This window comes from Onychomys torridus, chromosome 7 (genome assembly GCF_903995425.1).
Source record: "Onychomys torridus chromosome 7, mOncTor1.1, whole genome shotgun sequence".
Classification (NCBI taxonomy): domain Eukaryota; kingdom Metazoa; phylum Chordata; class Mammalia; order Rodentia; family Cricetidae; genus Onychomys; species Onychomys torridus.
Genome location: NC_050449.1, coordinates 64,755,995 through 64,782,893, shown reverse-complemented (window position 1 = coordinate 64,782,893; position 26,899 = coordinate 64,755,995). Strand labels below are relative to the sequence as shown.

Below are 26,899 nucleotides of genomic sequence, written 5' to 3'. Positions count from 1 at the left end.
TGGAGATCTTGGGGGTGGAGGATAGACTATGAGGAAACCCAGAGACCAGAGATGAGGGTCAAAGACAATCTTGAGAGAATGACTACGAGTGTGGCCAACAGCACTGTTTGTCACGAGCTATTTTGCTAGCAAGGAACGGAATGGAGCCAGACAAAGGGCCTGAAGTTGCACATCACTGATCCATCAGAAGAAGGTGTAGCAAATGTTCTGGAGGAAAGCGTGGATTCAGGACCCGGAAATACCTGGGTGCAGATCAGGATTCATCCAGTGCTGTTTATTCCAGGTATACACCAGGAAGCCCATTTCCAAATTTTTTAATTAAAAAAATTTTTTTAATATATTTATTTTATAATTAATTTATTTTTACATATCAGTCAAGGATTCCCCTGTCCTTCCTCCTCCCACACCCCAGCTTTCCCTCCCAATCCACCCCTCATTCCCACCTCCTCCAAGGCAAGGTCTCCCCTGGGGAGTCAGCCCAACCTGGTAGATTCAGGTGAGGCAGATCCAGTCCCCTCCTCCCTACACCAAGGCTGAGCAAAGTGTCTCAGCATAGGCCCTAGATTCCAAAAAGCCAGCTCATGCACCAAGGACAGGTCCTGGTCCCACTGCCTGGGGTACAATCGGCGAAAAAGAGGAAGGGTTATATGAGTAAGAGATATTGAGACCATGATTGGAAAAAGCACAGGGACAAATAGCTAAACTAGTGGAAACACATGAACTATGAACCAATAGCTGAGGAGCTCCCATGGAACTGGACCAGGCCCTCTGGATAAGTGAGACAATTGATTAGCATTTCCAAGTTTTTAAACGCAGTGACAGGGCTGGAGAGAGGGCTCAGGTGGTATAACAACCCTTGCCATTCTTCGAGAGGACCTGAGTTTGGATGTAGACTTTTTTGTGGTAGCATGGCATGCCATGTCTCCAGTGTCTAGGACCTGTGAATGTAATACACTTGGTACTTTTTCTAAGACTCCTTTATGTCTCCTTTCATGTGTGCCATCTGCCTGACTATTGTATAGAAGAACCCAGAATGATATTTATGAAATGATTTCTGTGGTGCCTCATCGTGCTGCGTGGTGCCTGCCTGGGGCCAATGGAAAACAAGCTTATCCTATCTAATCTCATCTGCCCTGTATCAGACACCAAGAGGGTGTTACTCTGAAACTATAACCACTCACCTGTGTTGTGAAACTGAGGTCATGATGTTGTCGTAAAGGAAAGGGCTGTTTGGAATCTAGAAAAAGTATTGACAGAGAGGAATACTATTGTGTGGCAGTCACTCAGTGTCCTACAAATGGTGATATATAATTCATTTGCTATTCAGAGCTGGCCTGTGAGGTTTGCATTATGTGCAAATGGGAAGAGACAAAGATGGGAATTCCCTACTGAAAATTCCATGCCTACTAAATGGTAGAAGAGGAAATAGAAACCCAAGGTCTATTGGTGAAATTATTAAGGCCACTCCATGTCGTTAAAAGGGAGGTTTATTTAGTGGGGTAACTTACAAATGAAGGGATAGGTTGCAGGGTCTGAGAAAGGTATGGCGCAGTCCGACCGTGTTCTCTGGAGAACTCTGCTCGGTCTACCTCCAGCGTCCAGGGTCCTGGAACCAAGAGAAGCCTCTCCTCTTGATCCTGGGTCTTCAGAGTCCTCTCTCTGCCCCGCCTTATAGGCGTGACCATTACCGAAGCCTCAGTGGGGGTTGGAATTTGCAGGCCAAGGCTGGAATGCCTACCCACTACAAAGGTCCCTAACTCTAGGATTTTCAAGCTCAAACCTGACCTCTAATCTCTCTCAAGAATAAGAAACAGGTCTCCATCACTGCTTGCCTCAAGTGCCAAGTCATGACTAGGGAACTTGTTCCTTCTGTGGGTAGGTCCCGGAAGTTAACACAGGTACCTCAATTAAGCCAATGTCTGGATTTCCCCCCCAAAACAAGGTGATGAGGGTGAGGATATTGGGCTTTGAGTACAAAAAGTTTTTTGGTTACATATGGAAAGGCATGGGAACTGCCAAGATTGACTTGGAAGACAAGGGTGAGGACCAGGACCATCTAAAGCAAGAGAAGACACACGGGGTGAAAACCTGATTAAGGAAAGGGGAGTATGAAATGGAGTCCCAAGATGGAAGGCATCAACTTTGGGAAGATGTATCTAGAACCAGGAGAAGCCACAGTGTAGAATATGGAATAATTCATTTTTGGAGGGAGTAGCCTTTAGGTGGAAGGAGAAGTTTGGTTATGGGGTTTTGAGGAATTGATAAAGGCAGCCAGTTCTCGGTTCCAGACTGTGTTTTCTAAGATTCCAAGATTCCTCCCCTGTAGGATTTCCTGCCCAGGATGCATGCACAGGTATCAACAGGAGTGAAACAGCCACTCTTCACACGGTAAACTAAAGAGTAGGCATTTGGTTAGAAGCCAGAGTGAACTTGGAATGTGAGTCATCTTCCAGGACCTTGGTTTTCTTCCTCCCTTCTTCCTCCTTCTCTTCTCTTCTCTCCTCTCTCCTCTCTTCTCTCTTCCCTTCACTTCCCTCTCTACCCTTCCCTTCCCTCTTTTCCTATTTTTAATTTGAGTCAGGGTCTCACTGGTTTAATTGAGTCATGGTCCCTAAGCTGTCTTGGAACTTAACCTGTAACCCGAGTTGGCCTTGACTTTTCATTACCTTCTTTACATGGGCCTGTCTCAGACTTTTGAGAGTCAGAATTATTGATGTGCCGTCTTCTCAAGCATGAAGACAACATATTGAGTCTCAGTCAGTTATCCTCAGTCACAAACTTACTTTCAGAGGAGAGTTATTTTTAGGATACAATATTTGTTGGTTTCTTATTTATTTATTTTGGTTTTTCGAGACAGGGTTTCTCTGTGTAGCTTTGCACCTTTCCTGGATTTCACTCTGTAGCCCAGGCTGGTCTCAAACTCAGAGATCCGCCTGCCTCTGCCTCCCAAGTGTTGGGATTAAAGGTGTGCACCACCACTGCCCGGCGTATACAATATTTCTATTTATTCTTTGATGTCAGTTTAATTTTGTTTGATGTAAATGTAAATTCCATACATTTATAAATGTATTCGATCACACCCAACCTTTCCCATCCTTCCCCCAAACCCTCCCCTACCAATCCCCTCAACTTCATCTCTCTACCCCTCCCCCAGTTCTGTGACTTTATTTATCTATAAGAAAATGGGAGTGTTACTAAGTTAGTTTCTTTGACAACAGCTTGCCAGATGAAGTGATTGGTTCTTAGCAACCAGAGAGTCCTCATCTCCGCTTCAATTTCACCCTGAGTTACTTGATAATACAGAACTTGTGTGCATTCACCAAATTTGCCAAGACTATGTTCAGGAAAATGCCAAGTGGAAGAAGAGAAATATGTCTGGGTTCCAGGGCTAATTTTCTTTCATCTTCCTGTGCCCAGGAGCCAGTGTGGAGTACATAGTCACTCAAAAAGTTTAGTTAGTCCAGTGTGGTGGCACACATCTGTAATCTTAGTACTAGGGAAGCTGAGATAGGAGGATTTTTTTAAATTTAAGACCCTACCTTGAAATGTTTATCAAATGTTTGCTGAACTGAACAAAATCAATGGAAAAAACAAAAAGAATAAATCATACTATATAAACAACATAGGCAATATGTCCAGTCAAGATATGTTTCAAGATAGTACGTCAGACCACTTTCAAGGTATTCTTTACAATTTTCCTTGTACCAAAAATAAAACATATTTAAAGTTACAGAAAAATGCTCAGATGAGGGTATTTTGGTTACCATTTTGAAGCAAATCAATTATGTTTTTCTTATTGTCCTTCAAAAACATGCCAAATGTCAACAGTCAAGAAGGCTTTGATATCATGGAACAAACATTCACTGGAGAGCCTTGCTTCATTTGGTCAACACACTTTCCCTTAAACAAATTCTCTCTGAGCAAATGTTTATCATCTTTGGACCCACAAGATCAATGACTAAAGCTTGGGGGGAGGACATGAAAGGCCTGGGTCCAAGGATGCCCTGTCAGTACACACAGTAGCTCTGACTGCCTTCCGTTCAGATGCCTCAGTCAAAGTGAACTGACCAAATAACTTCCTAACTGCTTATGTGATCATTGATCAATGACTTTTCATCATTCCAGCTGGGAAAGCTACTTAGCTAAGTGAGGGTTTGATTAATTATTTAGAAATAAGTCTATCTTGGGTCAGCAGATTAAAAACTCCAGGAGCTAAAATCCTCAAGCCTGAGATCTGAGTCCAATCCCCAAGACCCACATGGAAAGAACTGACACTTGAAAGTTTTCCTCTGGGGCAGGAGAGGTGGCTCAGTGGTTAAGAGCACTGGCTGCTCTTCCGGAGGACCCAGGTTCAATTCCCAGCATCTACATGACAACTCACAACTGTCTGTAACTCCGGTTCCAGGGGATCTGATTCCTGCATACAGACATACTTGCAGGCAAAACCAGTTTATATAAAGTAAAAATAAATAAATAATTTTTTAAAAAAAGGAAGGTGTCCTCTGACCACATGAGCATCATGGCACGTGCACATGTACTCACGTGCACATGTACACCAAACAAATAAAATGTTTTAAAAAAGAAAGAACGAAAAAAAAAAAACTGTATGAATAGACAGGGCTGGAGACTCCAGAGTCTGTGAATTGAATATGAAGACATGCAGAGGTGCTTTTCACAGCGTGTTCATCAGAAATTTGGCATTTAAAGACACACCTTTGGCTCAAAGACAAAGTTGTGGTGTGCTGTGCACTGACTTTCTGTGTCATGGTCCACTCAAAACTACATTTTGTTTTAGGTTTCTAGAGGCCATTGAACTGTATTTTCCACCCACTAGTTAAGTTAATGTTTTGATTTGTCAAATCACCCTCGGGAATTTCAGAAGATGAGAAACACCTTCCCTGCATTTGTATCTCAGTGTCTTCTGGAAGGCAATGGAGAGCCTCAGAATGGTCCTCAGGAAAGGATGCCGGATCTTCTCTGAGGACAAGGTAAGGAGTCACCTACCTGGGAAATAAGCGGATGATCTCTACTGTTTGCTTCTGTCCATGATTTCACAACAAATAAGCCATTAGGAGAAGAGCTCTAAACACTGGTCCTCTGTGTACAATGGCACAAAAGAATTATAATTGGTGTAGAAACTTCTAGAAGAAATGTGTTCTGCTGTGGCACTTTTATTGGCCTGATTGGTGATATATATGATTGATGGAAGGACTGGAGAGATAGCCAAGGGTTAAAACCACTTCCTGCTCTTGCAGAGGACCTGGATTCTCCAGCACCCAGATGGTGGCTCACAACTACCCATAACTTCAAATCTAGGAGATCTGATGCCCTTTTCTGGTCTCTGAGAGTGCTGCATGCATGTGTACATACACCCAACACACTCAAATATGCACATAAAGACCTAGATAAAAATAATAAAGAATTTACAAAATGATTGACCAGGTGACAGTAACTCACCAGAACAAGGAGGTCCCAGGCTCTTGGGCTTGGATGGAGAGTAACTAACACACAAAAGCCAGAAGAGATTGAGGGGGGAATCTCCCCATTGGCAGAGCTCAGAAAGCAAGCAATGAACTCATATTCTATTTGCTGAGCAATTAAGAATGCTGTGCTCGGCTTCCTTGCTAGTGAGAGGCATTGGGCTGGGAGATACATGGAAATACTGGGGAACAAAAGTCTTACTCAGATCCTTTCTAGTTCACTGTTAAAGTGTGGGGCACATGTACTCTATCTGAACTCCCCAACCTAGTAAATAATTTGGGCTCCTATCATAATAACATCGCAATCACAGTACTAACTGCCTTGCCACTAACACTCACTGCTGTTGGCAGTGCACCATGGTCCAGCCGTGTGCCTTTGTTGTTTTGGAGATGGGAATGCAATGGTTCGCTCCTGGCCTGTGTGAGCAGCTGCATGCCATCTGGAGAAGCACATGACTGGGACTGTGGAATCAATCCAGGCCCAGTGACATGTACGGGACAGGTCTGTGACCACAGTCTTTCTCTCACAATTAACTTCAACTCTATTCATGGACTCTTTCCCCGATCGTGTGCACTTATTCTACAAATAGCATATTTATAAAGAAACCCTGAAAGCCTGAACTAAACTCCATTTATAATCCCAAATTTCCTTTCAGGTTTTGCTAAGTGGGATTTCCTCATGTGCTTGAGCAACAAATAGTAGTAAGTTATTGGGACCCGGGGTCCAAAGGTTGACATTGGAATCCTCACTTACTCATTTGCCTATAGCATGCCCTTGGGCAGGCCACTGCTCTTGCCTGATCGTCAGTTTCTTCACCCTTGAATAGAGGGGGTCTCTTCTCTAACTCGGCACATATTTGTGGAAGTTCTGTGTACCATGGGCATGCTAGGTCCTGAGTGAACAGTAAATGCAGATTCTAACCTTCAGGCACTCACAGTACAGCAGGAAACATGGATAAATAAGTCATTACCACTTTTGCATGCCTTTTGTTTTTTAGAGGGTTGTTTTGGAGTCTTAACAAGATACTTCTTGCAAATGTATGAGAAATTATAGTGAAGTATTTTGTGTGTGCATGCATATGTATGTGTGCCTGTGGGTGCATATTCACGTGAGTGCATGAGTGTGGTGGAGTATGTGAGGCCAGAGGACAATTTCTGGTGCCTACAATTTTGTGTGTGTATGCGTGTGTGTCTTTTTTGAGACAAGGACTGGCCTAGAGCTCACCAATTAGTCTAGACTGACTGGCCAGTGAGCTGGAGGGAGTCACCCCATGTCTCCCTCCCCAAGGCCGATTAAAAGCTTATACTACCATACGTGACTTTTTTTTCCCCCGTAGGGTTGGGGAATTGAACTCATATCTTCATGCTTGTGTGTTGAGCACTTTATTCATGGAGCTATTACCCCACTGACGAAGAGCTATTTTTAGAAAAATACTTACAAATTGGTCTTCTATGAGGTAATTTCCTTGTGAGATGGCCTGTGTCTTTCCAATAGAGAAAAGATCTGTAGTTCTTTTTTTAATGTTTAGTTTATGGACTTACAGTAAAGTGGGGTAGTATTCCTGATGCAGAATATTTGGCACAGCTCTGTAGAAATGTTCAGTGTTCTGTCTTTTGCCTCTTCTCAAAGGCATACCCATCTCTCATCTGTGGTGATATTTTGTGTATGCTCTAACAAATAAAGCTTGTCTGAAGAGCAGAGAGTAGAGCCAGCCACTGGTTAGCCATAGAGGCCAGGCAGTAGTGGCACACACCTTTAATCCTAGCACTTAGGAGGCAGAGGCAGATCACTATGAGTTCAAAGCCACCCTGGACTACATCAGATTAATCCAGTCTAAAAGAGAAACAGAGCCAGTGGTGAAGGCTCACACCTTTAATCCCAGTACTTGAGATCACATGCCTTTAACCCCAGTATTAGGAAGGTTGAGACAGGAAGTGATATGGCTGGGCGGGAGGAGATAGGGGTTCACCCCCCTTTTGGCTGAGGACTCGGGAGCATTCAGTCTGAGGATCTGTGGAGACAAAACCTTCTTCTTTTGGCTAAGGAGTTGGCGAGATGAGAAGTGGTTATGGCTTGTTTCCTCTGATCTTTCAGCATTTACCCCCAATATCTGGCTCTGGTTTTTTATTATAAGACCAATTAGGATTCAGCCTCAAAGGGACACTATTCCTCATCTTGTGCCTGAATTCCTGACCAGAGGTATAGACAGGAGGGCCTAAGGACAAGGAAAGGACAGGATATTGTTGACAAAAATCCCTCCCTGGAGCAGATATGAACAATGTCTCTCCTCCTCCTAAGGTCACAGAGACAACCAACACACCAAAGTCCACTCTAGGGAACCAGTCAGTTTGTTGGCTTACTTACAAAGCATGGGTGAGGGCGACCCCAGAGGAGCATGGATGACGGCTCCCCTATAGTTGCACAGCTGGAAACATCTGCCTCTGCTCTTCCCCATATACACTCCAGCCTTTTCCCAAGACACCAGAGCTTTGTGCAATTAGGAAAGAAGTGCATACAGTTGATTGGGAGGAGAGGCCAGATACACAGATGAGGGTCCCATGACCCTCCTCACACCCCTCTGCTAGAAGGGAATGCCTTAGTCAACAAACTCAACTGAGAGGATCTTTTACAAGCAGGCACAGCTGGATTCATAGCGTGGCTTTGTCTGTGAGTACAGTGCTGGGCAGCAAGTCTCTGCTGTCAGTGTTAATGACATTTTTTTAACCCAAGCTAATGTCTAAAAGTTTATTTCTGGGATCTTATAAATATGCCTGTGCCTGTGTTCTTGGGTAAAATAGGCTACATCAGACTGTCCCACAGCTGAGGAGATCTTGAAGAGGGACAGTCTCTGGAAAATGGGAATGTCACAGGTCCTGTCATAAGCCACATTCACACCAAAATCTTATCAAGAGTTGGCTCCAAAAACCATTCCCAAGGCTGAGAGTTCTCCTGAGTGACATAGGGGACCTGGTTGTGGTAACAATGAGTTTTTTTGGAGGCTTTTTTGGTCCTACTTGTGAGATTGATGTTGCCCTTAATGATGGGGAAACTAAGAAATCTCAGAAGTGAAAACTGAAGATGGCCAAGTAGGACAGCACTGTCTCCTTTATAATGGAGACGGTTTCGGGAAAGGTAAAACTAGTCTTTAAGCAGCCTGCAAAGAGGCTAGAGCATCAAGGAATTATAATTGAATTTGTAGGTCAAATTGAACTTTTCAATGACAAGAGGAATACTCATGAATCTGTAAACCTCGTGAAAGAACTAGACTTTCCCAGAAAACTGACTCGGGGCAGAAGTTAGGACTTTGAATTTATGCACGTTGAAAAGCCATGTGAGTCATACATCACATCTGTGCCCATGTCCACCTGGGGTATTTTCTTAAGGTGAGAAGGCAGACAGGCTTAGTGAAAGAGTATGATCTTATTGTTCACCAGCTTGCTACCTATCTCGATGTCAACAACCCTATTAAAATGGAAGTGGACATTGATGATTGTCTGCACATCGAGTTTGAACATAATAAGTCAAAGTAGCATTTAAAGGATGTGATTATCAGAAAATTTACTTCTTATTAGCAAGAATAAAACACAACACACCGAGTTACAACTGATCAAGAAAGATCACAGGAACTGGACCCAGGACCACGACAGAAAGAGTCAATAAGTATGAAATCATGGATGATGTGCCAGCAAAGGGAGAATCTATTCCCATAAGGCTGTTCTTAGCAGGCTATGACCCAACTGCCACAATGAGGGACCTGAACAAGAAGTTTTCATAAGGTCCTCTTTGAATGTCCTGCTTGTTGATGAAGAAGACGGGAGGGACTTGAGGCAGCAGGGGGTCATCATGTGGAGAAAAACAACAAGAAAGAGGAGGAGGAACTCTTCACCAGCAATTTGAATTTCTGGGATCCTAGCCTGAGATGTAAGCAGACCAGGACAGAGGAGCAAGACCAAGACTGTAGCCAAGAGGTGAAGCTCAGCAGATCAAAGACAGCCGCAGCCTAGGGAAAGTCCACCTCCACGTCTGCCAGTCTTCCTTACCCCAAAGTGCTGCCTCTGTTTTACAGTATGATAAAGGGTCTGTGTGTGTGTGTGTGTGTGTGTGTGTGTGTGTGTGTGTGTGTGTGTGTAAGGAAACCTTCCCAAATCTGACTTGGGTCCCCGTTATTATCAAAGTATCTCTTGCTGTGAAAGAGTTGTGGTAAAGTTCATGAACTCATAGAGTGCAGGTTCACTGGAGCCCTTTGGGCCACACCAAGAAATATGAAACAGCACTGTTATTTCTGAAGGAACTGTGATCTGAGCACAGTATACACAGTGCCTGTATGAACATGTGCACACATGGGGAGATAAGGAACTGGACCTAAGGGCTACGTGAGTCATTCAACTCAAGTAAGATTTGGGTCTCAGCATCCATGTCAGGCAGCTCCCAACCCTCTGTACCTCTAGCTCCAGGGCATCAGACCCTCTCCTTTGTCCTCCATGGGAACTGCACATACATCCCAACACACAGAGAGACAGACTTAAAAATAACCAAATTTTAAAAAGGGAGAAAACAGCTTTAGTTATCAAAAGGCGAGGTGAATAGGGTTTGGACAGGAAGACTGGCACAAAAATAACCTTCTAGATGAAAAGCTATAGCCAGGCAGGAGCTTGCAGGCATGTTGTGAAATCCATATGCATCCCCTCAAGTGAAATAAAACTTCATGCTGAGAATGTTGAGGTGCATATTTGGGCAATTAGGGAGACCTCATATTTGTTGGCTGTCCTGGCCCATTTTCTGCTGCTCTAACAAAATATCTGAGAATGGATATTACATAAAGAAAAGAGGTGGATTTAGCTCACAGTTGCTGGTGAGGGGCTATATCTTGCATGATAAAAGAGAGCAGGCATGTCATTCTCACCGTAGCCCATTAGTCTATAGATGCATTCAGTCAGTCATGGATTCATTCATAGGCCACAGATGGATCCGTTCATTCATTCACCAGGGAAGCTCTTCCATGAGCCGGATGCCAGACCCAGCTCTCAGCATTGCTTCACTGGGGACCAAGTTCCCAGTGAATGAACTTTTTAGGGATCATACCAGTGGAAAATCTTAAGTATGGATATAGGGATTCTAGTCTTTACCTTATAGATAATGGGGAATCACTGGTTTTTACAAAAAGAAAAGATATAAGATAATGTTTTTTAAGGATTTGTCCTTTCAAGCCATATCATCTACAAGGTGACTCTGAGTGGGGATGGGGGCTCATTTAGACCAACTCAATATTATTTTTTCTTTACTATTCAATACTAAGGGGCTAGAGAGATGACTCAGTTTTTAAGAGTGTTTGCTGTCCTTGCAGAGGATCAGAGTTCTCTCCCAGCTCCCAGGCACCTGGAACTCTAGCTACAGGGAATCTGATGCCCTCTGCTGACCTCCATGGGCACCTGCATGACTGTGCACATACCCACACACAGACATGCACACATGTACATAAATTAAAAGTTATAAAAATAAATCCTAAAAGTTTTTTATTACTCATATAAATACTGACATTTCAAAGGTTGACTTTGTTTACTAAAAAGAACAAAACCTTTCCTGTAATGATGAGAAGCCACTTAACTTTCAAGATCTGTTGGCTTTTAACATTGACACCATGAATCAGGATGAAAGGGCAAGAATTTACTAAAATGTTTGTGTGTGTGTTTGTGTGTGTGTGTGTGTGTGTGTGTGTGTGTGTGTGTAAATCTATCTTTACAAATTAAAGCTGTAGCCGGGCGGTGGTGGCGCATGCCTTTAATCTCAGCACTTGGGAAGCAGAAGCAGGCAGATCTCTATGAGTTCAAGGCCAGCCTGGGCTACAAAGTGAGTTTCAAGACAGGCACAAAGCTACACAGAGAAACCCTGTCTCAAAAAACAAAACAAAACGAAACAAACAAACAAACAAATTAAAGCTGTAAATTATAATGGCAACAAGAGGGTCTTATTTACTGTGTACTGGTTAATCTGCTTAGCAGAACTCATGCACCTACTTCTATTCAAACTAAGCCTACTGCACAGACTCACTGAGAGTATGGAACATCCCAAATGCATCTATGCTTGTAAAATGACCTTGAACTGGTAAAATATATAACTCTACAAGACTGGCCACAAACATAGAATGTCGATCTAATTTTTATTCAATAGATGGAAAACTGAAGGGCAAGCAAAAGTAGTGAGCAAACACAAAAATGGGAGTGATGATTATTATTTAAATTAGGAGACATAAAATATTTAATGTTCAAAGGGAAAAATTTACTTCGACAAAAAGCATAGCTTACTGGGAAGCTGTAATGCTGGTGAAAATTCAAACAAAAACAGCTTAGGGTGCAGAGAAGCAAAACTACATACAGCGGTTTCTCTCTCGTGTATATATTTATATGCAGATATATATACATAGAGATATATATGGTGCAGATATATATGTGATTATATACATAGACATATGTGTGTGCCTACCTATGTGTCTATATGAGGAAATATATTTCAGGAATCAGCCTTGCGCAGCTCTAGAAGTTGTTTGACTGCCTCTGACAGATTTATTGCTTCATACCTGAAACTTGAAGTTCATAAGAAGATCAGGAAGAGAAGATGGTGGGAGGTCACCAAGAGAGGGACAACAAGAGTACTCTGGAACCTGCCATCATCATCGGGGGTTTATGAGCACAGACTGATACTGAAATTCATCAGTTCCAATTACCTCTGACCTGGGACGACACGGATGGCCTACAGAAACTAGGAGGCTTCATTGTGGAGGTCAATATGTTCACACCTCGTGTGGGAGTTGAAGGAGCTGGTGGAAGAGCCAGGCAAGGTGGAGAGGCTGCAGGTGTGGATGTGGCCTCATGCCAGCAAGGTGAGCCATCTGATGAGTAACAACACGTGGACTACAAACAGATGCTGTTTCCTGACCTCTGGAGCTGTCGCAAGACTCTCTCTTGGGACGCACCCTAACAAGAGAGACAGAGAAAGGAGAAATGTAGGAAACACACTGGGCTTACCAGTGTCACAGGCAACACAGTGCCGACATAGCAAAACTTTCCACTGAAGCTGGAAGCACTTTACCCAGCCACCATCTTGGAAGCTTTGAGTGTTCTTTCCCCAGAATTGGGAAATACCAGATAGGTAAAGAGGAGCAAGCAGAATTCTAGGATGGCCTCTGGGTTTCCCACTCTAGTGCACATACACACTACAGTCCATCTGAGTACAAGCCAGATTTTCTTTGTGAATACAGTGAGGGCTTGCCTATGCTGCGATTAAGTTATACTAGAAGGCACAGGGGGCCATCCAGATGCAAGATCCCCAAATCAGTTGACTTTCAGTTGATAAGGGGATAATTATTCCCAATGGCTATAGCTAATTAGGTGAGCCCTTAAAGTGTACTGAAATCTTAACGTAAATGATTTCAGTTTGAAAAGGTCTGTGGAGGGGTCACATTGTAAGAACCAAAGGACAGCTGCTAGCAACCTACAGCCAATTGCTGGCCACACAACGTCTTTCAACAAGGAGAGGAAGTCTGCCCACACCCTGAGGGTGCCCACTTACTGATCTCCCTCTGTCCAAGCCTCCAATTGATAATATAGTGGCCAGCACCTTGATCTCAGCCTCATGAGGTCCTGAGCAGAGAAGCATCTACACCAGGCTGGATTATTGGACCCTTGAATCTGTACCACAACACATTTGTGTTGATTGGAATCAAGCTTAAGATAATGCCCATTGCTGGTAATTTGTTAGGCAACATAAGAAACTACTACACTAATTATAATTAAAACAGCACAAGTTTAAATAATCATTAACCTTGACTACATGAATATATTACTATATGAATATATATACAAAGATAGACTTTGGAAGTTTCCAGAATTTTAAAAACTCACTCTGTAGCCCAGGCTGGCCTTGAACTCACAGAGATCCACCTGGCTCTGCCTCCCGAGTGCTGGGATTAAAGGCGTGTACCACCACCGCCGGACTATGACTTTTTAAAGATATTCCAAAGCTGAAATCTTAGACAACACATTCCCTAAATATTCAGAAATAAATTTAGATACTAGCAGTAAAACTTTCCTGAATGAATGTTCTTGAAATCACATTATGGGGAGCCGTTTGGTCTTATCCATTTACATGTGTAGTATGCAAAGCTACTCAAGAGTGAAACATTTAACAATGTGATTAGCTAATAACATAAAAATGGAAGAAGGTACTTAACATAAATTCATTCAGTATTCTAAAGCCATTTAATGAAATTCAATGACCATCCATGTTTAATATTGCATCTTAGCAGGGCTGGAGCCATGGCTTGGAGGTTAAAAGTTCATTCTGGAAAAATAACAAAATAAGAGTTTTCTAAAAAAGTAGGTGAGTTGTTGTTATTTGTTTTTATAGCTGATTTCTGAACTTCTTTATGTGTCTTCTTTTTAGAATATTTTCAGAGATTAAATGCTGCTTTAAATTATAGTTCGTTAGATTGACAAGTATGTTAGTGTAGTTAAATTGTTTTTAAAATAAATATTTGTGCCTGGAGCCAAAAATAATGATTTAATGATCACATGTTGAGACGTTTGACATTTGAAATGAGCTTCTTACTTTACAATCATGTGCAGTGAAACAATGTTAGTTAGCTTTAAAATGTATATAGTGCTAATTAGTAAAATATTGCAGCCAATATTTTACTGCTAACTTGGAAAATTTTAAGTGCTTTTAAATAATAAAGAACATAAAATATGCTTTTTTTTTTTTTTAAAGCTGAGGATCGAACCCAGGGCCTTGTGCTTGCTAGGCAAGCACTCTACCACTGAGCTAAATACCCAACCCGCTTTTTTTTTTTTTTTTTTAAGGAAAGAATTTGTTCTGCTTTTTCAGAGGACCTGGGTTTGGTTTCCAAAACCGGTAACAGGCAGCTCACAACTGCTTATAACTTCCTGACACTTTCTTCTGGCTTTTCAGAGTATCTTCATATATGTGCGTGCACAGACACACATACACACACACACACACACACACACACACACACACACACACACAAGGGGGAGAAATATATAAATATATTTATTTAAATGTCTTTGGTTTCAAGCATGCTGGTGTACAACATACCCTTAATCCCAACACTCAAGAGGCAGAGGCAAGCAGAGCTCTGTGAGTTCCCAACTATTCTACATATTGATATCCAGGTCAAACAGAGCTGAATATCTGGAGTGAGACTTATCTGGATAAATAAATGAGTGCATGTCTTCGAAACTAACAAAAACTCTTAGCATGCTAATAGAAGTATAAATGGAGGATGTACCAGAGACATTGTGTTTAAACCTTAAGGAACCATATAAGGATGTTGGTTTCATTATTGATTTATTTCTTCTGTAATGATTTCAAATAAAACAAAAAGAAAAGGAAATAAGAAAAATGTTCATATTGTAAGATAAGAGATATAATGGGTATTGTTCAGACCATATTAATATGCTACATCAAAAACATCAATAATTGTGTTTGCAATGAGCTGTGGCTACCTACAGTACTCCAGTCATCTGTTTTCATAAGTAGTCTTGTTCACTCTGTAGGGAAAAACAACACTACAATGAAATCCTATAACACATTCCTATCTACCTTTACAGGACTTTGTAGAGGTTTGTATTATTGCTTAATATACATTTGTACAAAGTGTTTGTTTTTAAATATGTGTGTGTTTGCCTGTACCCAAGGAGCACACATGGAGGGCAGAAGAAAGCCTCAGATCTTCTGTCATATGTAGGTGTGAATATAACATTTATATAAACACATATACATATGTATATATGTGTGTGTATATATATATATATATATATATATATATATATATATATGTTATATTTACACATATACACCCACACATATACATCCCAGAATTTAAACTGTGATTTTAGTTACACATTTTATATTTTTAATGTCTTTCCAATACGGTTTCTTTCTCATTATTATTATTTTTGTTTTTTGTTTTTCCAGACAGGGTTTGTGCAACCCTGGCTGTCCTGAAACTAGCTCTGTAGTCCAGGCTGGCCCAGACTCACAGAGATCACTTGCCTCTACCTCCCAGGTGTTGAGATTAAAGGTGTGTGCCACAAATGAACTTTGGAATTAAGTTCAGTCTTTTCCCAAGTATCACTAGTGAAGCAGCATCAGCTTTATGATAAAGTAAGAGTATGACATTTTCCTCATCAGAAACTTGGTCTCTCCAACACTCAGGTCAACGCCTTTGCCTGTCTGGTCCACGGCTCAAGGCAGCAATATCTGGAGATAGAGGATTTGTTACTGTTGTGGCATTTCTCCCCATAAAGATGAAAGGAAGATGGAGTCGCTGGAGTGAGGAGTCCACCAGAGCGGAGCCTCTGCCACAGGATGACTGAATGACAGAGGACTTCAGCAGTTTGCAGCTTCCCACATCTGGCCAAATCCTACAGCTGGATCAGGGTGGTCTATATTCCACAGGGCATTTCACACGCCCACCTGACACAGGTTGCCATTAAAGAGCCAGCTGAGGCCTTCAGTGTTGTAGGTCAGCTGAGTTACTATTATCTTATTATAGAGAGGATAGGGCATCTGGCCAGTGCAGTGGAAACAGAGACCAGTAGCTGTGTGCAGGGCACCTGCACCCTTCTTTGGGATACAAGAAGGATGGCTGGAATCATGCCCTTCCCATCCTGGCTGGTCAGGAGCCCACAGTCAGCATAGGTGGAGGGGGTGGGGAGGGTAGGAGAAGGTGATGTCACATAGTAATTGTTAAAAGCTCCTGTTCTTCCTACCACTGGGGGGGGGGCGGCACTGTGGGCACTTAGAAAGCCCCCCCACCCCCAGTTGCCTGGTAAGGGCCTGCTATTGATATTTTACCCTGGTGATGTCCCAGATGAAACTGGAAAGTTTGGGGCTCTGTTTTAATAGAAGTAGAAATAACCAACTTTATGCTAAAAGGAGCTTGCTTAAATATGGCACATTTGTACAAGAGAATATTGCACAGTCATTAGACAGATGAATTATACATTGGCATAGAAAGGAATAGAATCGTCTGAGGGAGCAAAACCAGTTTGATCAAGTAAATGTCTCACTTTTAGGAGGAAAAACAATTTATACATATCTACTAATGAGAATCCTATAGGGGTCCTATTCCAATTCTGCTTATTTCTGAGGCCAGGGGTTATGAGGTTTTGATGTTTTACTTTAAATGTTTATAGCATTTTTAAGTTAATATGATTTTATATTCAGAAAAGTTTATCTCCCCCTCCAAAAAGAAAAAAAAAATGAGGGGAAAAATGGAACAGCCAGATGAAATGATAATTTGAAGTAAAACAACTTTGAAAGAATGTTTTCATCATAAGAGAAACGGGTTTGTTTTGCATCCTGGGATAAAAGCCAGTTTAGGAAAGAAAGGAGGTGAGGGAATGTTAACTGGCTGGAGTCCCTAGAGGCTGGATCAGAGTGCCGGAAAGGGGACTTACTGCCAGAAGGAGAGAGGGAGAGGACACAGAAGCAGAACTAGGGCACATGTCTGAGAAGGAGGGACATGAAAAGCATCATAGCCGATGAGCCTTACCTGTTTTCCAGCTGTGCTGGAAGGCTGGCAGCCAGAGCTGCAGGGGCCTAGGAGGGCATGTGCCTGCTGTGGAGAGGATTCCTGGTGGGATCCAGATGATCAAGGATCGGAGTCCTTGGGGGTCCAGCCCCAAAGAGATGGATGATTATATTCATGGTAAAATCTGGAGCCTTGGACACGGAACAGTTAACTGAGGACACAATAGCAATGCTGATGCTGAGCCATAATTACCTGCCACAGGGACAATCTATATAATTATATGAGTTTCCCTAGTATGGTCCAGCTGCCTGGGGAGAGAACACTTGAGAAAAAGCCATGGCCAAGCACGCTCACAGTTGGGCTTGGGCAACGAGGATGTAGACGAGGGTCAACGGGTCAGTGGAACCCGAGACGCAGGTAAGTACATCAGGAAGCCAGGCAAGCCCACGGTAAGAACTCGGTGGGAGGGGAGGCTGGCTTTGTGAGAATGAAGCCAAGCAGATTTCCGAAAGAGTACGGATGAAAGAAAATGAGGAATGGACATTTCAATCAGTGAAATGAACCTTAGTGTTAGCGATTTTGAAGGAAGAACAGTCCTGGGATGGATTGACTGATGACTGCATGGATGGAAATTACCAGTAGCCTCATGTATCCACTTAGAGCACTGAAGGGGAGGGTATTTCCACAAAAGTCCCTCCCAGGTGGAGAAAGGGCAGGGTGATGTTCTCTGCCCACTTTCTTAGGGTACTTGGGAGGTTTTGCTTGGTGTCTGGGGACAGAAGTGAGGCATTGTGTTGGATGATGAGTTACGGTGATAATAGTGAACAGCCGATGCTAACCTTCACCTAAGCATAAACTGCATTTGCTCAATCTCTATTTCTAGGATCTTCACACACTCTCTCTCTCTCCTGATCAGTCCTAATGGCTTTGTTTGTCATCTCCCTGAACACACCCTTTTCAAGTGGGCCTACATTGCTTCCTACAACCTTATCTCTCCGATGCACCTGTGGTTCCATTTCACACAGGTCAAGTTCACAGTCCTCACCACAGTTCTGGTCTTCTCCAGGGCTCCTCCCCAAAGACTTTGTGCTGCTTTCCCCAGTCAGCTAAGGACCCAGCAAGGTATTTATTTTCCATGTCCCACCAATCCTCTCCATTACAGAATGCAAAGGGCTCTTCATCAGCTTCCACTTTTTCGTTGTGAAAGCTGCCACTCAGCTCTAGAATAGTGTGACACCCACCCATGGATCCATGGATGGCTCTTTTTAGGTTCCCTTTAATCCCTTCTCCAACTCACAGCTAGGCCTATCAGGTTTTAATTGGCTAAATTTGTTCATTGACAGTCTAATGTGTGCTTAGGGCATCCTGTTGACGTCCAGGCCCCACCCTGTTTTATCTCACTCCCCCACCCTGTTATTCTTCCTCCTCTCCAGAGGACCTCTTCTCACAGACTTGTCTTTTTGTTTTGTTCTTTTCGAGACAGGGATTCTCTGCCTAGTCCCAACTATCCTGGAACTTGCTTTGGTAGACAGGGCTGGCCTTGAACTCAAAGATCTTGCCTGCCTCTACTTCTTTCTGTGTGTGGGGGATCAAAGGCACGTGCCACCACCACTTGGCTTGTGACCCACTGATTTTATCCAGGACTGTCTGTGTGGCCAGGGGGTTGGAAATACTCCCTGCAGCCTGGTGGGCTCCTCACTTGTGACACCTGTTAGAGAATTCATCAGTTACCAGTAGTTCATCAGGGATAGTTAGCAGAGGATCTTTTCATCCTCTTGAAGGTCTAATGATCTCATCTGCCTGCCTCGCCTACTCCAGTAATTTATGACACTTCTACCTCGTCCTACAGTTCACAAGGCTCACTATAGTCTGGTTCCCTGACTCTAGCTCATCCTGCACCCTGCTCCTTCATTCTCCCTGGAGGCTAACTGCAGCGGGTGTGTCTCTCCTCTGATAGGCACCTAGCTGCCCCCACTCCACCCCCTCAAAGGCTTTCACATCCACTTCCTTCCCCATTTCACGTGATTAACCCTTGTGCCTCCTGATCTCAGCTCAGACGTGGCTTCCTGGGAGACACTACAGCGATCTCTCCAACAAGGTGAACTTCCCTTGTCATATTTGCACATTGGAATACAGCCCCCACCGGTGGATCATGGGTCTCAGCTGCAGTTGCCTGTGTGAGTGGTTTCCCTTATGTTGGTCTCCGTCATCGTCAGCCCTGTGACAGGCAAGGAAGACCGCCCTGCACTCTTTTGCTAAGGGCTGTGCTTGGCACACAGCAAGTATGCCATAAATATTTGTCAGGTGAGTGAATGAAGACTCTGAAGAACACCCTTTGTCTTGTTAGCTGAAGTCAGAACAATGAAGTCCTGTTCCTCTGGTCTAGCCACCAGGACTTGGGCATAGTGTGGTCATAGGAAACTCTCTAAGAGCATGCGAACCACAATCACCTAGCCAGGAGTTAAAGCAAATTTCTGGGTTTTATCCATCTTCTCCATGACCATGTAATCAGGAGCTAAGGCCAAAATGCTAGGGTTTTGTTTACCCTGGGTTTTGTTCTAATGTGACCTCTTTGGTCTGAACTCTAACATTTTTGTGCGGCTTAGGTGTTTGGTCCTGCCTTTGGGCTCTCCCCAGCTGCCTTCCTCACTCCTTCCTGCCTACCTCCTCAACTGGAAAAGATTGGCCACCTCCTGCAAAGAAAGGGAGAAGGGCTAGCTGCTCTGTGGGAGGGAGGGAGCCCAGTGTGGGTTTGAATTCAGCAGGACTGCCTGGGGGTATTTAGAGACAATAGCTGAATTCCATCTTTTCAGACAAACCAGCTTTGGGAATCAGGGCTTGCTTATTGGGCAGGACGAGACGCTATTTTCCACTGTAGTCTGTTGCCTGCAAGGATGTTAATTCATCAGTTTTGAACTGGCCTCCGTAGTGGGCCCGAGTCACCCCGTTCTTCTTTAATTGGGATGGCATAGTCGGACTGCCCTCCTGGCTCAGGGGCTGGGATCTCAGCTCTCTGGTGTGTATTTGCTGCTTTCTCTGATTATTATTACTATTATTATTATTTTGTTTTGTTTTGTTTTTCGAGACAGGGTTTCTCTGTGTAGCTTTGCGCCTTTCCTGGAGTTCACTCAGTAGACCAGGCTGGCCTTGAACTCACAGAGATCCGCCTGGCTCTGCCTCCCGAGTGCTGGGATTAAAGGCGTGTGCCACCGCCGCCCTGCGTGATTCTTGAATCCTAAATCTGCTCAACAGATTGGGAGACCAGTTCTGTAAACCAGAGGGAGTTCCCATCTTGTTCCATAAACTCACACTATGAAGCCTTAAGGCTGCCCAACCCCGTGTGTTAATTGACCTGTCTCTGGAGCAGTCCTCAGCAGCTCTGATTTGGTGAAATCCCCAAGGCACGGCTAGGTGCGCCAACCGAGCCTCTTTCCCTCACACGCTCCAGTTTAAACCGTCCATAGAGAGTGCTCACAGTGAGGAGAGCCATACCTGACTTAACAATTCTAAATTACACCCAAACTGCCCGCCCACTTCCGAATAGGAGAAAACAAATCATCAGAAGGCAGAAATTGTGTAACGTAAATCTCTTCTGGACTAAGGCCCATCTCTGTGGTTTGGCAACACAACCAACACAGCATCTCTTTTCTCATCTCCTGGACAAAAAAAAAAAAAAAAAAAAATTAAAAAGCCAACAAGGACAAGGAAGCCAGAGAATAAAGGTAATGATTAATCTGTCAGGATCATTTTGAGGATTTGGGGTTATAACTCACTAATTCAAGCAAATAGCAGCAGGCAGAGACTGACAGCCCGAAGCAGACAAGGATTAAGTCACAGGCTCTAATTGGGACAGCCTTTGCATAGTCAGTATCTCCTCCGTCATCTCCAGGAATCCACCAGGAGCTAAGTGGTCCTTTTTTTTTATGCGGTAGTGAAGACCAGGAGCAGAGGAAGCAGGCCTTGGTGGAAAGCGCACCTCTGGCAGAAGCCCCAAGATGCCTTCTGAGAAGGAACGCACCAAGAGGAGCCTCACCCAGAGGCTGGCCCTGAAAAGCCGTGTAGCTAAGGAGACAATCTCGGAGTTCCTGGGCACCTTTATAATGATTGTGAGTATTTCCTGATTTCCCCAGTTCTGATCCAGCGCCACCTTCCTGGCTGCCAAGCTGCTGGAACAGGCACTTGTGTCTTCTTTGATTATCAGATCCAGCCACTTCCAGGAAGCAGCAACTTTCTTGGCGGCTTGGCTACTTGGTGACCATACCATGAGAATTTCGTTTGCTCTTAACGCTTCTCCCAGGCGGTGGATGGGAGTGGGGGTGGGGAATGCAGAGTACTCTCTTCATTTCAGTGTCTGAAACGGCTGTGTGATGAAAGAGTGAGTTGCTAGAAATTTCTTCTAGAGGAGGAACTGATCTGTGTGCTCTGCTTGCTCCCCATCAGGTGACTGAGTCACCTGGAATAAGCATTAATGGTCAATAAATATGAACAGCATAAAACAGGTTACCAAGAGAGGTGCTTGGCAATGGCAGTGTGATTAGATCATTTAACTTAAAAAAAAAAGTCACAAAAAAACCCACAAAAAAAAAAACTATACATCTATCTATTTATTTATTTAATTTATTTATTTAGTCTCTCTCTCTCTCTCTCTCTCTCTCTCTCTCTCTCTCTCTTTCTCTCTCTCTCTCTCTGTGTGTGTGTGTGTGTGTGTGTGTGTGTGTGTGTGAACAACCTGCTGGGGCTGGCACTCCTTCCACCATGTGGGCTCAAGGGACAGCAGTCAGATCATCAGACTTGGTGCTTTTATCCACTGAGCCATCTTCCCATGTGGGGTGGGGTGGTGTGTATGTAGTCCTCTGTGGTTTCATATTATTTCCCCACTTTGATCTAACTTGGCTTCAGCAAATCTCTGAAGATCTTTAAATAGACAGTTACAAGAACTTCGTAGATATAAACAAGGACTGGGTCTAAGAATATGTGCAAAGATTTGTTCAGCTACGAGAGAGAGGGTTGTGTAGTTACTAACGTGGTGTGAGCCCTGGCCCCAGGTTCTTACTGTCACAGAATTCATCAGACCACTACATTTCTAGCTGGACTCCCACCCTTTGTAAAGAGGAAATTATTGTCATGGGACAACTATTTATTTTGATTTATTTTTTTAAAAGCACAAAAACCCTAATTCGGGCACAATTTCATTTTCTCAAGATTCTAGAAAATTGCCTGCAAGTTTTACACATTAGAAAGTTCTTGGCTTGGGTTGTTGAGGAGGATGGGGGAGAATGTCAAGACAGGAAGAGTTAAAAAGACCGGGTTTTGACTTCTTTTTTTTTTTGAGCTGAGGATCGAACCCAGGGCCTCGCGCTTGCTAAGCAAGTGCTTTACCACTGAGCTAAATCCCCAACCAGGTTTTGACTTCTTACCTTTCCCTGGCAGGAAGCTCTTATTCTTACCATAGTCAAGCTCAGAACTTAGGCCAGGGCAGTCAGAAGGAAAAAAGAGAAAAGAAAAAGGGCCCTGAGTCTTCTCATTCCAGTCAGAGCTTCCTGGAAAATTGCTCTCCCCCAGATATGGAGATGCTTAGATCCTTTTTTTAAGAAAAGGTCTCATTATATAGCTCTAGCTGGCCTAAAACCCACTATATAGACCAACCTGGCTTCAAACTCATGGCCATCTGCCTACCTCTGCTTCCAGAGTGCTGGGTGGTGTACACCCCCATGTCCATCTTGGGTCATGATATTTGACAGTCTGACTCTAAGAAAGCATTGTCACCACAGGCTGATTTCAGCTTCCAGTGACTTATGCAGAAAAATGAAGCAAGGCCTATATCAACTCTTAAGGCAGAACACAAAGAAGAAGTGAGCTCAACTTCCTTTTTGCAACTAAAAAGTTTAAAACCCTCCCTGGTTTCTTAAGAATTGGTTTCATAATTCCATTACACATTGAGGAGATGAAGTTGCCTCCAGCCACTCACGATTGAGATCTTGCAGCCATGTACCACCTTCCCTATCCTGATGTTCTCCTGCCTCTGTCCCCAGTGCTGGCCCTGGATTAGTAGGGCTTGCTGTCCCCAAGGCCAGAAATTATCAACCTCCACCCCTGTGCTTCCCAAGCTGGCCATAAAATAATTCCCTGGAACTACCCCATGTGATTATAGGCTATAAGACTTCCATTTCAGAAGGAGCCAGCATCATACCCTGGAGGAAGGAACGTCATTACAGAGAGGGGCAGAGAGGAATCTGGACAGACGATCTTGGCTGGCTCTACACACAGTGACTTTTATTAGCTTGTTTTTAGGTGCCTGGAATCAACCCCAAAGTCTTGTGCATGACAGGCATACACTCTCCTCTGAGCAAAGCCTCTCAGCCACAACCTGGTTGTATAGCCTTGGACAACACTTTCACCTCTTCTTCATTTGGCCCCTTCAAGCTTTAGTCTGGTCAATGTTGTGACGTCTCCAAAAAACGCTGAAAAGGTCATTGAACTAAGCAGTCCAGACAGTAACTGAAGGAGGTGCCTAAGGGTAGGTGTGGAATATACAACCCTCCTCTTACCCTTCCCTCTTCTCTTCCTCAGTACCCCTCACAGAATCCTCTATAATAAACCTGTAAATTCAGGGTTTCTCTGAGTTCTGGGAAATGCACAGGCCAACTAGTGGTACCCCAAGGAGGGGCTTGTGGGAACCTCAAATTAGAATCGATCAATCAGAAACATAGTTCAAACACCCTGAAGTTTACCAGTGGTATCTGAAGTTGGGGGAAGGTCACTCTTGAGGCCCAAGCCCGCACCCTGTAGGATCCCATGCTGTCTCCAGGTGGACCGTGTCAGTGCTAAGTTGGAGGGCACCTTTTTGATGTCTACAGCAAAGTAGACTGCTTGGTTGCTGATAGGGAGTAATCCCACGCCTTTGGTGGTCACTGTGTTCTTCTGTGTTGACTTCTATGGTGTGAGAACAGTTTCACCCACACAGACCAATTATTCCAGGCAGAAGCTAGACAGGCTATCTGAATGTTGCATGGTAGAAAACCGAATTTTATGTCTTCTGACTAAAGGTAATTCTGTCATGAATGACTAATATAGTTATTAGCTATATTATATAGTTATATATAGTTATTTGCTAAAGTAAAGCTTGATATAATCTAGAAATTTGATTGTCATGTTCTGTTTTGTTGAAGCCTGAAAGGGAGGTGCTAATAAGAAGTGTGATTTTTTTTTTTTTTTAAAACAACAAATCCCCATATAGTTGGAGGACAGATGCCGCCCCTGGAGTGGGGATCAGCCTCATCCACATTGTCTAATACTCTTCTCAAGTTACTAAACTCCCAGCACATAGCAGCACCAAGGTAGGGTCATGCAGTGGATTAGCTTCCAAAATTACAGGCTCACATGACCTTCACTGGTCTGCCAAAGTCAGGCCACCCTTCCCTCCAAGTTCAGATAGCCCTCCACTCTATTATACACGAAAGGCAGATCTGTGGGTTGCTGCTCTTTCCTCAGCTTCCATCCGTAGTGACTGGCATTGTCAGGAGATATTTCACCGAAATTCATCTCCGCTCATTTCTCTATCAAACCTGGATGGAGTTCTTGTTATTTGAAACACACACTTCAGCACAAGATCATCCCATTACATTAATCCTGGTCTACTGGTGAATGAAAATCTTGCCTGGCTTTTTCTAGTAAAGATTTCCCTCTTGACAAGGCCTGAGAGGAGAACATTGGAAAGATGGCAGAGGCTGGTAAGGACCACTCCCAGCTCCTTAGATCCCAGGAGTCTGACATCATCTTAAAATCTGCTTCTGGAGCTTGGGGATTTAGCTCAGTAGTAGAGCACTTGCCTAGCAAGCGCAAGGCCCTGGGTTCAGTCCTCAGCTCTGAAAAAAAAAAAAAAAATCTGCTTCTGTCAGAGTCCCCTCAAACTCATTCACGCCATGGTAGATGGCCAAGGAGGCCCATTGGTAGCCTTTAAGAATGAAAAGGTCCATAAAATTTTTTTTGTAAACTGTGGCTCAAAACAAAAATAACCAAGTCATAAGCTGAAGACTGAGCTGGAATTTGGCCTGTTAGACACTGGGACCTATTAAGCCATAGGCCTTTTTTCCTCACTGGCATTAGAGAAAGGTTGGCAACACATCTGCCTTCTTGTGGAGGAAAGGTTTGTTATTTTGAGCTGAAAAGAAGGGAGCGTGTGGCAAGTTCCCAACATGTATCAGGCTCTTTAGTTGTTTAATCACCAAAACAGCCATATTCATTGCTGCTATGAGTTAAGAGTTATATCAGTAATAACAAGCTGCAACTAACAGTTTGCTTCTCTATTATCATTCATAAACAGTTGGGGGGGAAGGGAAGGGAGAGACCTCAAAGAGATAAAGGCCCGCACCTGGAAGGCACAAAATGAATTTCTTTCTAATTCCAGATCTTATGCCTGCCATTTCACTTCTTACAGTTCCCTTGGGGGAACTGCATGGTAGATCAGACCCCCTACCCTTATCTCCCCACAAACCCACTTCAGTATTTCTGTGCTGGAAGCCATTAGCTGGTGGCCATAAGAATTGAATGGTGAATGGATAGCCGGGCTGGTGTTCTAGGCATGGTACCCAGGACCCAGTGTCTTTGCCTCTCCTGTGTAAAAAAAAAGACTGTGACTGTTTATATGGGTGGACCCACACATGAAATGCAGATATGAGGGAGCCAAAGACTGGAAACACTCACACCTGGGCTTGCAGCTTGGGAGCAGCCAACTGCAGAGGTTGCATTAGCCCTGAGATTCCCAGGGAAGCTACCACTGTGCAGCTGCCCCATGCTGCACTTCTTAGCTAGTTTATGATCTTCCCCGAGGATTTTGGTCTCCTGGAGTCCTGGACCCCTTGAAAGGAGCTAACACATCACAGAGATGAGAAGTCAATGTACACGTCACAGGAAGTCCCTGGCATCAGAAATGCTCATAGCATTTTCCTTTCCCCTTTTTCTGTCTGGGAGGTGTCTTCCCCTGTCTGTCTCGTGGGCATCTTAAGATGGTTTTCCTCTGTATCTTCCCTAAAGCTCTATATTAATTCAAATGGAACCCTATAAGTACACACAGAATCAAAATCTCTTCCTCTACTGGACTGCCCAGGACCTGTCATGCTGTTGTGATATAGAAATATGTTTGCCTTTCATTGTTCTGTGTGTTTGCATACTTTCCATACTTTTTAGGATTCTTTGATTTAAAAAAAAAAAAAGAAAAAGAAAAAGAAAAAAGCTCCTCTTAACCTTGATGCTGAGGGGAAGATCCCAGCAAGCTTCCTCCTCAGGAAGGGCATCATTCTGAGGTGGGAGCTCTGGATGAGGAGGAAGATCCTTAATTCTTTTCTTACTACCAAAGCGTCTTCCATACTAGAGAACTAACTTTTGGCATCTCGAGAGTAAAACAAAACAAAACAAAACAAAACAAAACAAAACAAAACAAACCTGTTTTAAATAAGCGTAATGCCCTTGATCTGTGCCCTGGAAAGAAATCAGAAGAAATTGTCCTGGAACACAGAATCTGGAGGGGTAGGATGTGGGCAGTGTGAGGAAGGGAGGAAGCAGACAGGGTAGACCGAAGATATCACAGACCCCGAAGAGTACAGGGTCCTATATTCCTTGTTCTTGCCCTCCTCCATGACTGGCCCCTCTCTGTGGGTGTCACCAGATTCCTAGTTCCGATCTAGGCAGATTCTAGGTCAGACACACTAGTCGGAAATGTTGTTACCATAAAGTGCATGTGTTTCAGTCTGCAAGTACGTTTCCTACCAGGGAGATTTTTCAAGTGAGAACATGTGGTCGGCATTTCAAACAGTTAAGTTGTGAAAAAACTTAGTCTCCTTATTAAAGGGAACACCCACTTCATAG

At 43.6% G+C, this 26,899-nt stretch overlaps 1 protein-coding gene and 1 pseudogene across 1 annotated transcript in view; both read left to right on the top strand.

Annotated features, from left to right (window-relative positions):
- Positions 1-8,463: 8,463 nt before the first annotated feature.
- Positions 8,464-9,378, top strand: LOC118587608 (annotated as a pseudogene).
- Positions 9,379-21,030: 11,652 nt separating this feature from the next.
- The window catches only part of Aqp9 (aquaporin 9), a 44,647-nt gene continuing 38,778 nt past the window's right edge, over positions 21,031-26,899 (top strand). The window contains exon 1 of the mRNA XM_036194383.1: positions 21,031-21,141. Within this exon, the coding sequence (XP_036050276.1) occupies positions 21,031-21,141 (111 nt within the window). The remainder of the gene's footprint in view (positions 21,142-26,899) is intronic.